The 12,975-nt window shown below is 53.8% G+C and overlaps 5 protein-coding genes across 5 annotated transcripts; 2 read left to right on the top strand and 3 right to left on the bottom strand.

The window, feature by feature from the left end:
* Positions 1 to 92: 92 nt before the first annotated feature.
* POSPLADRAFT_1157015 (hypothetical protein) lies at positions 93 to 544 on the top strand (the record flags this gene model as incomplete). The annotated part of the gene is made up of 2 exons (XM_024487125.1): positions 93 to 389; positions 422 to 544. The coding sequence occupies 2 exons, from the start codon at positions 93 to 95 to the stop codon at positions 542 to 544; spliced, it is 420 nt and encodes a 139-aa protein (XP_024334197.1).
* A 558-nt stretch (positions 545 to 1,102) lies between these two features.
* POSPLADRAFT_1157163 (hypothetical protein) lies at positions 1,103 to 2,584 on the bottom strand (the record flags this gene model as incomplete). The annotated part of the gene is made up of 6 exons (XM_024487136.1): positions 1,103 to 1,186; positions 1,250 to 1,310; positions 1,349 to 1,436; positions 1,535 to 2,103; positions 2,160 to 2,442; positions 2,536 to 2,584. 6 exons carry the CDS (start codon positions 2,582 to 2,584, stop codon positions 1,103 to 1,105), a joined length of 1,134 nt encoding a protein of 377 aa, XP_024334196.1.
* Positions 2,585 to 4,528: 1,944 nt separating this feature from the next.
* POSPLADRAFT_1061608 (hypothetical protein) lies at positions 4,529 to 5,286 on the bottom strand (the record flags this gene model as incomplete). The annotated part of the gene is made up of 2 exons (XM_024481400.1): positions 4,529 to 5,166; positions 5,217 to 5,286. The coding sequence occupies 2 exons, from the start codon at positions 5,284 to 5,286 to the stop codon at positions 4,529 to 4,531; spliced, it is 708 nt and encodes a 235-aa protein (XP_024334195.1).
* A 1,869-nt stretch (positions 5,287 to 7,155) lies between these two features.
* Positions 7,156 to 8,865, top strand: POSPLADRAFT_1157117 (hypothetical protein; the record flags this gene model as incomplete). The annotated part of the gene is made up of 2 exons (XM_024487133.1): positions 7,156 to 7,702; positions 7,757 to 8,865. 2 exons carry the CDS (start codon positions 7,156 to 7,158, stop codon positions 8,863 to 8,865), a joined length of 1,656 nt encoding a protein of 551 aa, XP_024334194.1.
* Positions 8,866 to 8,979: 114 nt separating this feature from the next.
* Positions 8,980 to 12,925, bottom strand: POSPLADRAFT_1071673 (hypothetical protein; the record flags this gene model as incomplete). The annotated part of the gene is made up of 7 exons (XM_024482459.1): positions 8,980 to 9,299; positions 9,352 to 9,619; positions 9,674 to 10,511; positions 10,568 to 10,630; positions 10,703 to 11,859; positions 11,909 to 12,173; positions 12,223 to 12,925. 7 exons carry the CDS (start codon positions 12,923 to 12,925, stop codon positions 9,117 to 9,119), a joined length of 3,477 nt encoding a protein of 1,158 aa, XP_024334193.1. The 3' UTR covers positions 8,980 to 9,116.
* Between the last annotated feature and the right edge of the window lie 50 nt (positions 12,926 to 12,975).

The following is a 12,975-nucleotide window of genomic DNA, read 5'->3' as shown; positions in this document are numbered from 1 at the left end:
GTATAGTAGAGTGCAGAGGTCGTCGCTGTCTGCTATTGCTTGCGGAAGCAAACGGGGTAGACCTCGACAAACGGACGAATATTGAGGCATTGATGCGCGGGTTGTGTCGGCGCGCTCTGGGCGCATCGTCCGTTGTCGTGCCGGACAACAAGGACGCGCCCGTGCGGCTGTGCGGGCCGGCGGGCGCACACCACTTTGAGCTGAAATGCGTCGACGCGACGGCGAACCCGTACCTCGCCCTCGCGAGCGTGATCGCTGCAGGGCTGGAAGGCGTGCGCGATGGCGCGGAGCTGACGTCGGGCGATTGCACGAAGCCGGCCGCGTTCATGAGCAAGGAGGAGCGTCGCGCGGTCGGGCTGGATGCCTCTATTCATTGGCCGTTCTGCACCGTTCTGCACAATCTCATCACCATGCCCTGCAGGCTGGTCTTTTGTCTGCTGTAGCCACCGCCTTCATTGTTGCGTCACAACACATTGCTCTGGTGACACACAAGTTCAACAATAGCATGCAAAAAAGCGTAGCGCTCATGCGTTTCTCAAACTAGGTGAGCACATCTATCATCAATTCCGGCAGCAACTGACTCTACGCAACCGATACTTCTAGTTTCACTTGCAGCAGCGTGGGATTTGATCCTTCCATCCCCACCGACATCTACGTGTTATGGTTTTTGGCTCTAGTTCTCAGTGTTGTTGCTAATTGTCGTGATAAGAATCAAGTTCAATGTGCACATTCGAAAATGTATTACGTTCACGGTTCAATGGTGGGTAAATGTGGTATTGCAGTCCTTGAGAAATTATGAACGACATCGCGACCGTAAGCTCAAATGGGGCTCGAGAGCTGATATATATACTACAAGAGTCAAGCGATGCCAAGAGGCCAATTACGGCACTGCAATTGCATCAGATTCAGCAGCTAAGCTGCGGGCGCGTCAAAGTCTAGCATGCCAACTAGGGAAATTATTAGCCAGGGACTTTTGAACGTGAGAATTGTGTCACTGACGACCCCCTTTCACGACTCGTATTTTGTATTCGCGAAGTAATTTTGGCAATGTTGCGAGATCCTCTGGTATATCATGATTCTGATATTGGCGTTAGTACAGGTCTCAGCACATAATAAGATGGATACCAACTTTATACACGCAGATGATGTCTATATCACTTGCGATCGCAACCTTGACGCCGAAGTCCTGCATGCAATAAATTGCTGTGTTTTCCCGAAAAGAATGTGCGAATTGTTGAAACGCGCTGACCCGCGCGGTCAGGAACGAGCTCGCAAGCTCGGGCGCGCGAGTAGCCGGGGGCCGGAGGCCCCTATCGTAGTATATAACGACCCCGCGCGATGTACGTACCGCACGCGATTGTCCCTGACGGGCATCGCTACGCCCGTGGACAAACGCGCCCCCGCGCCGTTCGCACCGTTGTTCCAACACGAATTACCTCTAAGATGTAGTCCAACACATGCTCAACAGGGTCGTAGAATATAGACTTCGTTATCACGGTCTGTGAAATGTGACAGGAGCTTATCGGTGGCTTACGTACCTCCGAGTCTGGTGGTAGATCCGAGACAATGGCTACCTCTTCTTTTTCCATATCCCAGTTTTTCTCGTCGTCGGGTGCGTCGGATGGCGAGAGAATGACTACCTCATGTTCCTTTATATCCCAGTTCTGCTCGTTGTTGGGTGCGTCAGATGGCGGGGGCGCTCTTCTCTTCATTCTGCAATAGTGCATGAAGATGCTCTGGTCACATTCATTCTTTGGATCGACTGGTCTGACACGAGTAAAGGCCCACGAGCTGGGTTCCGTCTCAGCGCAAGCGGAGTTGATTGATATCGTGGCTTCTTCGCTATTAGGAAGGAAGACATTGAAAGCCCATGCGCTGGTCTTTACATCTCCCAAAACGAATATGACGTCGTCGATTGGGCAAGAATTTTCCTTTTTGATAGACGGCATCCAGATTTTGATTTGCTTGTGGATATATTCATATAATCTTGGGCTCGGAACGAGATACTCTTCGGTGGCGGGGTCAGCAAGAAGGATGAATGCCCCCTCATCACCCATGGAGCGGAACTTGAGGTGTTCCCATGTCTCTCCATCGCGACTGAGTCTAGCCGCATCCAATCAGGAAGAAACCCTACGTGCCGAGACAAAGGAACCACTCACTCTTCCTCCACTTTCACGCTCCTGCTACATAAATGTCGATTTACACACATCTTCTCCTTCTTTACGTCGTTGCCGCGATCGAAAGGTTTGTACTCGCAGTTTTCCTGAATGAGTCCATTGACAGGATCATTTGCGTTCCTGAGAGCATTGAATAACCGGACGAATTTCCTGTCGTAAAAGAACCCTACATCGCCTACGGCGATTGTAGCGTTCCCATTCGGCTCCGGCCAATAAAGTGGTAAGCCCTTCGCGCAGGGGAATAGTTGACGAGCATAGACATAGTCTACAAGCACATCATTTTCTTGTATGCAAAGATAGAATTTCAGCCACACACAGCTTAGTACCACCGTGAAAGAGGCGAAGTAAATTTATTCACCAGTATTTGTGACGGGCGAACGAGCTTGCAGGGAGAGTGCGTCCGACATGTCGTCTGAGTCACGGAGTGTAAGCGGAGCAGAGATGGCATTCTCGGTCTCGCCAGCCTCCTTTTATACGTGCCGGCCCTGTGGCGACCGAACCAAGCGGGCACCGGTTCAACCGCCACCAGAAGCGCCACAGACCTCCTTCCCACAATAAAGGCCTCACGTGGACGATGCCGAGCTCTGAAACCGACCACTCATCAGAATGGTCCGTAGAGCGAAACGCAAGTACACTCGAGTATACAGGGTTGGTCTTTGTTGTTCCCGCAATCCGAGAAATTGAGCAAGATCGACTAGCAGTCAGAATCACAGTTGAGCAGTGCATTCGGGGGTTTGGGGAATGCATTGGGTCAATGCGTCGACGGACAATCTCGATCCCATCAAAGCTATTGGCCTCTTGCAAATACCCTTTGAACCGTCTTCTACGCATTACGCTTTCGTTCTCTTTGTCGCCACCGTCCCCTCGCTTATTGTCGTCGCTGATGACCTCCCTATGTATATATACACGCATGCGGAGGCCTCAGCCGTCTCACGCATCGCTCGCAGTTTCCCTACTTACGATACATTTCGGACACAGCCGTCTCACGCATCGCTCGCAGCGTTGCCCCGTAGCTCCAGTTTTCTTTCCCTCCCACCTCCCTTACATATGTATTGATTCTTTGCCTAGTCTATTTGCCTGGTCTATTTGCCTGGTCTCTTCTCCATTTCTCTTACGAGTCTCCCTGTCTGTGGTAATGTGTGTGCACCTTGAGGCTGTCCCCGCAAGGGGCGGGCCCGAGCGCGAATAGAACACGCCCGCGCCCCCTTGCGTGGTCCTTCAAACCCGCATTCGTGTCCCACGCTGCCTCGGATCACCACCGCTCCTCACTCCGTCCCCTCCTCGCGATAAGATATTGAACGGTGGCGTCGATCAGCCTCGAGCATCTTTCCCTTTACCATTCGCACATATGCCTTGCGTCAATATGACATACAGACCATCAGACATGTGCATCCGAACCGTAATCATGGCGCTTTACTCCGACTTGTACTATTTCTCAAACACCACATCTTTCAACAGAGTATCTGTTATAGTTCGTGCTGAGGCATGGAAAAAGCCTGCGCCACTACTATCAGGTAACGCTTTGACGTGATCACTTTGACGGCGCCCAACACGCCACGGGCATACCCATTTGACATACGCTTTGCTACACATACATATGTTTGGTATTCGTGGAGTAGTATATATAGCGCCCTTACCGAGCCCCGTAATATCAGCTACGCGAATCACTTCCACAATAGTATCCTGGGACACTACCGTCAATTGTGAATTTTGGCTCGGTACAACCGCGCCATTTATCCCACTCTAGATCTGCAGAAGTGCCAACATTTTCGATCGAGCTCGACAGTGAAGTAATGCAACTCACCATCACTACAAGACAGGCCCAGGTTCTCGTATGTAAGGGGGTGGACGTCAAGTCAAACGTCCACAAGATGATCGCGACGTAATCCTCAGCTATGCTGAGTCTAATCGAGCTGAACTGCTGGATCAGTATGAGCATGACATATATTATTTGATAGTAATGAAGACGTACCTTTCATTCGAGCAGCATCCAGCAAGCCAAGTTCAGTATAGGTTGTGGGTGTCTCTAAGCAGATAAAGGAACCATCAGCATAGATGGGCTTATAGGCATGAATGGAATGGGGTTAAACCCTTCCAACGGTAACGAAACACAAGTGAGAGAACATAACGTCGGGGGCCTCATATGATGAATATCGTTTGTATAAGTGAACGTACACAAACACTGTAACTGGGGTTGGATATGAGCGATAATATCCAGTGTCAGTACACGTACAAGAACAGCACAACACAGGGATAGACTGGTATAGATTAGACTCCGTAGATATAAGCAACGTAAGGATTGTGGTGCGGATGGTGAATATGGGAAGATATCCAATAAAGCCACTGCGTGGTTACGAGGCTTCAGCGGTAGCAGACAGCTCCTGCGCTGGTTGTGTCGTGCTCTGGGCGGCATTACTCGTATCGTCCGTTGTCTTTGTCAAGAAGATGGCCTCCGGTGTCTTCTTCTCCGCGCTCGCAGTGAGCCCTGGGATCTCCTCCTGCTCGTCGACCCGCTTGGCTACGCCTTCGATCTCCTCTGAGGTCTGTGCATCGTTGCTGAGTGCAGTCGAGGAGTTGGGCTCCGAGGAAGTACCCTCTGATGCGTCCGACTTCTCGGCAATGCACTCTTGAGCAACGCCCGCGGGCAGCTCTTCCGACGGAACTGCTTCCGTCTCGGCTTCTGGCGCCGGCTGCAGCGTCGGGGACTCCGGAAGAGGGATCGCAGCAGCATCTGCATCAGCGACAGGCTCAGATACCTCCGCCTTGCTCTCCTCAAGCTCGACATCGCGTACGCCCTTCGTGACATCCTTCACCTCCGCCGTCTCCTGTTCCTGCGCCCGCGCGGGCGACTCCTCTCTCTGCGACGCGTCCTCAGACGCGTCTGCGGAGTCCCCCCTCGGTTTCTTCGCAACAGAAGGCTCGCCATCGGGATCCGGCTCGGTCGAGCTGAGCCGTCGTTTCCGGCCGATCTGCGGTGCGTTCGACGTGGCTATAACACGCGTGAGACGCGTGTTTGCAGCGTGAAATGAAGGGCCTTACCGTCTTCGCTCCATGGGCGGTCTGGTCGGGGGAAAAAGGAGCTGGAAATACGTCGGATGATCTTGTACATGGCGGCAGCGAGGGACAGAAAGACCCAGGCCCGACGCGGGAAGAGAGATGTGCACCTTGTTTGCCTCTATTTGGACATCTCTCACCGACCATTATTCGATCAAGATCATAAGTACTGGATTGTTACTCGGTCATCAATCCTTCTGCTGCTCCCTTCATTTGAACTGGTTTGCTTGCGTGCTATCATGCTTCCTTATTTCAGAAGCAATAAAATGCTAAAGAGCTATCCGAGGGCTGCATAACCGTCGCGGCCTGATTCTCAAACTTTCAGAACGAGGGCTAAAGGGCATGCCAGGATTGATTCAAGCTGCAAGTGCTGAATCGACACCCTCGGCTATATAGCGATCAACAACTTGAGATGGTGACGCCTTGGACGTTAGACTCTTGACCCCCTTAATTTCCTGTGGATTAATCTGCATACTTGCGATTCTTATGCTCAAAAGTATCTGATCAGCAGATTCGCCCCCTTGTGCAGAAACGAAGCGCACGACAGAGCAATCCAACCAGGCTCATTGTAGTCTCCTGTAAGCAGTATGCGTTACAATCCCTTCAGCTCGCGCAGGCTCCGGATATCCATGCACAACCTGATCGGCCCCTCAAGGAATAGATGTTGCTCAATTGGGCAAGAAGATGTAATAGAGAACCCAGATCGGGCGAGCACACATGTGAGGTTCAATGACCTTGCTCCTCTCGCATCCCTTGCATGATTTAGTAGAAAGACGATCAACAGAGTTATCGACAACTGTGCAATATCTCCAAATATTCAAAGCCTCGTGGAGCATTTAAACATCACCGTGTATCAAGGAGCCGTTTGTCCCTGTAGACTTTCTTTTGCGAAGCCTCACGACTTCGCTGATGTTTGTATGCATAGTGCAATTCGAGGTGAGTCCGTGCAGATTTGAAGCGAAGGCGATGCATCCCACATCCATTAGAAACATGCAGAAGCGACTGTCGTAGAAATGACGTCCTTTACTGAAATAGCATTCGACATTCATTCCAGCGCTACTTAGCACGATGTTCGACATGAACCTCATGTCTGTCTCAGCACGCTGCAATTGACCTTCGTTGCGGTGCTCAATTAGACCCCCCTCGCTCAAGCGTCAATTGAATGCGATCGTCGTTCAGCTGTGAATCCAGTGTCCATAGCACTCAGGGTCTCTAGGCAGCAACTTCGCACCGCCAGTTCTGTTGCCATTAATTGTCGAATCGCTGCCAGTGGGCCGCGGATTGCTCCGTATCGCAATAATGACGTACCTAACGCTCAAATAAAGCATCTCGTATTAAGGTCAATGACGCTGACTGCAAATGCAGTAACTCGTCCACAAGTCGCTGGAACCCGAAGGACGCATGAAACTCCAAGAGGCGTGAAATGGGCACAAAATCACGGTCACGTGTCCACCACGCGGAAACGTTTGCTCACGGCTCATGGCTTCCTCGCGTCCAGCTGTTCCAAATTCCCATCTGATCCTGCTGGTACGTCTTATAAATCTGCTTTTGGCCTGATACACACGAGAAAGCGCCCGGGTTATCCGAACAAACTGTCGCTAACTATCGCTTGTCTGTGGAAGAACATGCATAGCCTCGATCGTCATGATTTAGGTGTTAACCAGTCCTCGAGGCAGTGTGCCTTCCCTGCGGCAGGTGGCATCCTCCTGTCGTCAGCCGCCCATATAACCTTATAGCATACCTGCACGCGTCGCGAGCACACGCGCCCGGACCTTCCCTCCTGCATTCCCCGCAACGCAGCGCACATTTAAGTGAGTCTGCCCGGGCTGGCTCCAGGTTCCGTACTTGACCCGGACGCCCGTTCTCGCTCTGCCTTGTATTTTACGTCCTCCAGCGCTGGTCCGCACCGTGCATCCGCGCTAGCATGCTCAGCGCCTTCTCCCGCTTGTTTCAGACCAGTTCCGCTTCAGAGCCCGAGCCCGACTCGTTCACTGAGAAAGGCCAGGGGCGCACTTCGACGAGCACAGCACAAGACAGCGGTATTCACCTTGAGCGCAAGCCGTCATCACATCTCAGTATTCCGATGGAGCGGATACGCGCACCGACGCCCTCCCATGTATCGTGGAAGGTGCCAAGTCCGAACCCATCCCAGCCGACGTCCGTTGCTGAGCCGCCGTGGAGCATGCAGTATGACTCGCATTCAGTGTCTGCGCCATCTCTCCTTCTGTTGAACCCTGGGTCACAAAGACAGCGTGCCGAGTCCTTGCGGCGGCATAGTTCTCAGTCTCTTCACGCCCATTCCTTGCTTGCCAGTGCATCTGAGGACTCTGAGAGGCGGGTAAATCTCGAGGTCCAACCTACGAGACAGATTCTGCCGCTTGATGAGCGGGTACACTTCCCTGCTGTCAGGCGACCATCGATTGACTCGGTACCCCTTACCCCAGACTCAACCAGAGTGCACGACGGACACAGTGAGTGATCTTCTCCAATATTCGGTTGCTTCTCTCATGCCTGTCGACCTATAGAAATCTCTCTGTCTGCATATCCCGGTGCTTTCATCAATAGACCTCTGAATCGCTCCGCCAGCCAGGCATCGACGAGCACCTTCCGGTCGACCGCGTCCGTAGCACCCCCCATCATTCCTCCACTCGATCTCCGCCCGGACTTCCAGAGCACAGTCGGTATCCCACCGCGCCGCTCGCGCCTCGCGGCTCCATCGCTTCCCACAGTGGTCAGCAGCCCGAAGTACTCCGTCATCTACGAGGACGGCTCATCCGCGCGCACATCCAGCTTCATCACCGCGCCGTCCGAACACACGCCTGAGCACGACTCGGACGACGAGCGCGCAGTCGACATCAGCGTCAGCGTGCGCACGCCTGACCTTAATGTAAGCGTGCGCATGCACGACTACGCATACGCCGCATCGAGCAGGACAGGCACGGAAGGCACGCCCGCGCCGCGCACGAGCGGTCTTCCTGAGGGCCTGTACGATGTGGATTTGGCTGCGGACCACGAACCACGCCACCGTGCGCAGGCGTCCTCTGCGCAGGCGTCCTCACTGCAGCCACTCCTTGGCGGGCCCAGTGCAATCCCGCGCAGGCCTCACTCGTTCTCGAGCGGGGACTCGGAGTCGTACATCCTGAAGCGCTGGCTTAAGGGCGTGTCGTACAGCAGCGACCGCTTCGCTATCCCCATTGTCAAACGAAAGCGCATACCCGTGAGCCTCGCGTGCGTGCTCTTCTGGGTTGGGTTTGTCGGACCATGGTGCTGGCTCATCGGTGGTTGGATGCTGTCCAACGGCGGCGATGTCACGCTAGAGAGCCGGCGGTCTGAGACCGTGCTGCCCCTGTGGAGAAGACGAGGAAAGCAGCGCGAGGGACTGTCCGACAGAGACAGACACAAGCTGCTCGCGCTCAGACTCTGGTATCCCCTTGTCGCCCCCTCCGTGGAGAGCCTATGCCCGTCTGTCCACAGCAATACGAGCGTTGCCTCTACGCGCAAAATGAAGCAGCGTGCTGCTCGAACCATCGACATATGGGTTACCCGCTGTCGCATTGCTGCCATCACTAGCGGTGTCGTCATCGTCGCCGTCTTCGTGGTGGCACTCATTGTGGTCGGGTCACGCTCATCGTAAACCTTACGACTGGCCACTGACATGGCCTTTGACTATGCACTGATCTACACGGACTTCGACCGTCACCCACGCATGTATTCTATGAGCATATTTATCCTCATTATAGTGCTGACATTCAACAGACCCTTGTTGTAACAGTGTAACAGTAATATATAATGATAGGTACAAAAAGCATTGCGATACAGATACAGCATGACGAATAACTGACATTAGATGACGATGCTACGGTCCGTTCCAGATGATGCAGATGATTAGTCGGTTAGTTCGAAGTATGTACGAAACATTGACTCATTGCGCAACGATGTTGCAGAGACGACTGAGTGGACATGTAGGAAGAGGTGAGGGAATTTGCGAGTGAAGTATGCCAAAAAGCCCTCGGGCATGGTCCCGAGTAGTCGTTTGACATTGTCGGGCAGGTCCTGGTAATGGTGTTTCTACAGACAGTTGATCAGCGCTCAAGCAATAAAGATACTCATGCCTGCTCGCCTTATTCCGTAATGCGCGTAACAGATCCTGTACAGAACGGCCGTCGTACTTCCTGAATTTACCAAGATTTTCGATGAACAGCTTGTCAAGCCGAGAGTGCCAGTCGTTCCCAACAACGTCAAACGCGCCGGTCTCCAGCACGATGAGATTTGGATCTCGGGGATCTCGACACATGATCTCGAACCGATCAGATGCATCCTGAAGGAACGTCAATCGCTTTCCCGGGTCCCAGAAGTACGGATGCAGCAGACATGTGCTGGTATCCGGGCTGTTGGCTACCGTTCAGCAATGGCACCAGGAACACATTGCTAGAGACACTCACCGGTCATATGCCTCAGGGTTCAGCATGCGGTTAATGAGGTCGGCTCCTTCCGAGCCCTCTTCTCCGAAGTGTTCTAGGCCATCCAAGCACTTCGCATTCTTGAGGATATTCACCTCGCGCTCGTAGCGGTCGCCGAATGGGTGACTGCCGTTCGTCAGCACATAATAGTACAGACATCCGAGCGCGAAGATGTCGACGGATTTCGTCAAGCGCGCGGGTTTGCCCGTCGGCGTGCCATTGATGCTGCCGACGGACCCGCGGGATGACTGTGATTCATCTCCTGTCGCATCATCGAGCTTGACCTCTCCACGCAAGATCTCCGGCGCCCGCCAGCCAACGGTACCTGCAGCCATTGCGCCGTTTGCAGAGGGCAGGAAGCTCGTCTGGTCGACCTCCAGTTTTCGGCAGAGACCGAAATCGGAAATGAGCATCCTGTGCCCGGCGGTCTCGCCGATACCCTTCTTCGCATGTGATATCAATATATTTTGGGGCTTGATATCACGGTGGACGATCTTCAGCGCATGCAGATGTCTGAGGCCAGCCGTAATCTGGCGAAGTGCACGCTTCGGATCGAAAGCGATGACGATGTCACGGTGGCCATCTGGACGTTCGATGATGTCTGCTAGTGATGCCGGGCAGAGCTCAAGTGCAATGTAGAGGAAGTTGCTCTGCGACTCTTGGTAGTAGTACCGGATGACGTTCGGATGGTCATCAGACTCTTGTAGAATATTGACCTCGCGCGAGGCAAGTGTGACAAAGTCTTGCAGAAGGCGCTTGACAGCCACTGCCCGGCCCTGCAGTGAGCCCTTGAACACGACAGTGCCGTGGGATCCGAATCCTGACAAAACTGTCAGTCCTTGTTGCAGTAGCACAGACGCACTGGCAGACACTTACCCAGAATCGTGTCCGACACAACGAGGGATGGGACGACCGGTATAGGCGTCGACGGAGGAGGTACTATGAGGGTCGATGGTGGTATAATATGCAGAGCGCCCCCCACGCCGTCATCTACTCTCGGTGTTGACTCACCCTGAGCGTTGTCCGACCCGGGAGCAAGATCTCCATCTCTATCCGCTTCTGCGTCCGTAACGGCACCATTGCCATTGGCCGCAGCACCGCCCTTCTTTTTCTTTCCGCGTTTGCGCCTCAGGCCCTTCCGCCTTCCTGGAGTAGCGGGCGTGTCGCCTTCCTTCTCGCTATCGTCGCCGTCAGCGCCGCCTTCTTGCGATGCGCCAGGTAGATCATCTGAAGCTATCTGTTCGTGCGTATCCACAAATTTACCCGAGTCGGACACAGTAATTGGAATAGGTGTAGGCGAGCGAGAGATGTCGGAACCAGGAACCTTCACATCCTCCGCAACGTCTGCCAATTTGTAGTCTCCAGGTACTGGGATTGACGAGGTGTCAATGTCGGGGTTCTCAGAGCCTTCCGATGGGTTACGGGTGACTTTGGGGGGGACGGGACGTCGGCTCGACTTGCTCCTCATTCCGAGCCAAACGAGAGTCGCGAGCAGGGCGAGCGCGCACACCGCAAAAGCCGAGAATGCCTGGACAGACGAGATTGGGTCCAATTTAGGTAGGTCGTCACCCAGCGTTGGGTCCAATCTGGGTAGATCGTCATCCAGCGGTGCATCTCTCTGCAAATCCCATACCATCATTTGTCGATGAATGGCTGGCGACTCATCACCATCAGGTGCACCATTGGACACACGACGAGTGTTATTGCCTGGTGCACTAGTTCGAGGCGGTTCGAGAGCTGTCGGCACGCCGTCGAGAAGCCTGCTTAACCTAGACTCGCTTGATGATACCAGCTTGTGCACGCCTGTGAGGCACCGCCGGTCCATGCTTCCATCCTGGCACATCTTGCGCATTTTCCGCTCTTTCGCTTTGCGCGTCACCGCATCGAGGTCGCCAGGAAGATCGTAGTCGCCCACGACGGGCGCCGAGTCGAGGAAGCGCCCCACACCTGCGTCTCCGAAGACCACCATTGGGTAAGTGCTCGGACTCATGGCGAATAGGGAGCCTGTCTCTTCGACCATCCCGACGAATGCAGATTCTAGCCGGTTGCGCATAATTGGTGTTTGCAAGTCGGCGTTGGGAAGAATCTCCTGAAGATGCAGGCGCGGCTGCAGGAGCACGAACGGATTTCTCCGTTCTGGCGCTCGCAGAACGTCAAGCACAGCAACACTATGGAAGCTCAGAATGTGCAGCATACATCCTGAGATCGAAGACGCACATTGGTGTTGAAAATGTTCGACCCCAAATCATCTCGGGTATGTGCGTAGCCTCAGAATTGGGTGTATTTGAGTTCGAAGGCTTGATCGAGAGTATTTCGCCGCTTGGCAATGGCTGGATATACGCGTTATCGGCAGTGTGCCTGTACAACGCTTGTAGCGCGAGGTCCTCGTTATTGGGGCCATAAACAGAGAACGAGAGTTTCTGGATTGGCGGTTTGGTGGAGGAGGGACGGGAGGGACGGGTATGAATCGAAACCGTGTAGTCTGCACGTGGGTTAATAAAAAATGAAATGCGGGTCCCCTGGAGACTCACCTGTGCGCCCGATATATACCTCCGTGGGGTTCGACGGCAACTTGGGCGGCTTTGTCCCCTCTAACTCGTCTAGATCTATGTCGAACTCTGCAGGCTCGGCCATATCCTGAAACGGGTCCCATGGACACTCTGAGTTGAGGGTCGCCTTCACTCGCCCCGTCTCGAGCTCAATCAGTAGGAGTGATGTCTCCTTCTTACCGATGAACAACCTTTTGTCATCGTCAGAAGAGAAACTGAATGGCGACAAATCCACGAGCTGAGGAACGGAAAAGGGCAAGCGCTTTAATGGGCTGTTCGGCGAGGACATGATGAAGATGTCCCCAGTCTGAGGTTCAACAACATAGACGTCCTGGTAGTCGGAGTCGTCGTCCGTCAGGTCGGGATCGATGTCGGGGTGCTGTGTGCGGACGAGAGGACCCAGGGTCGCCGGCGCTGTGCCCTCCCCGCCTGCCATGGACCATACTGTTTCGCCAGAGTTCCGGTTGAGTGCATGGAGCTTCCCGTCGACAGAGGCAACCAAAACGATATCGAGTAAGTTAAGACCGTCACCAGTTCCCGTGCCCGATGCCCAGTGGTAACCCGTGCGAGAGGAGTCAATGGTCGACAGCTCTGTTATGCGAGTCGCGGGTCGAACGGGAAGGACGACCTCGGCAAGACATTTTCCAGTAGCCAGAAATGCAAATAACAGACCACTGAGTGTCATTCTTCATATCCTCATGGCCGGGGGAGATGATGGTAAGGCAAGACAAGTTG

This window comes from Postia placenta (assembly GCF_002117355.1).
Source record: "Postia placenta MAD-698-R-SB12 unplaced genomic scaffold POSPLAscaffold_18, whole genome shotgun sequence".
NCBI classification, from domain to species: domain Eukaryota; kingdom Fungi; phylum Basidiomycota; class Agaricomycetes; order Polyporales; family Adustoporiaceae; genus Rhodonia; species Rhodonia placenta.
This window is presented reverse-complemented; position numbering and strand designations above follow the sequence as displayed.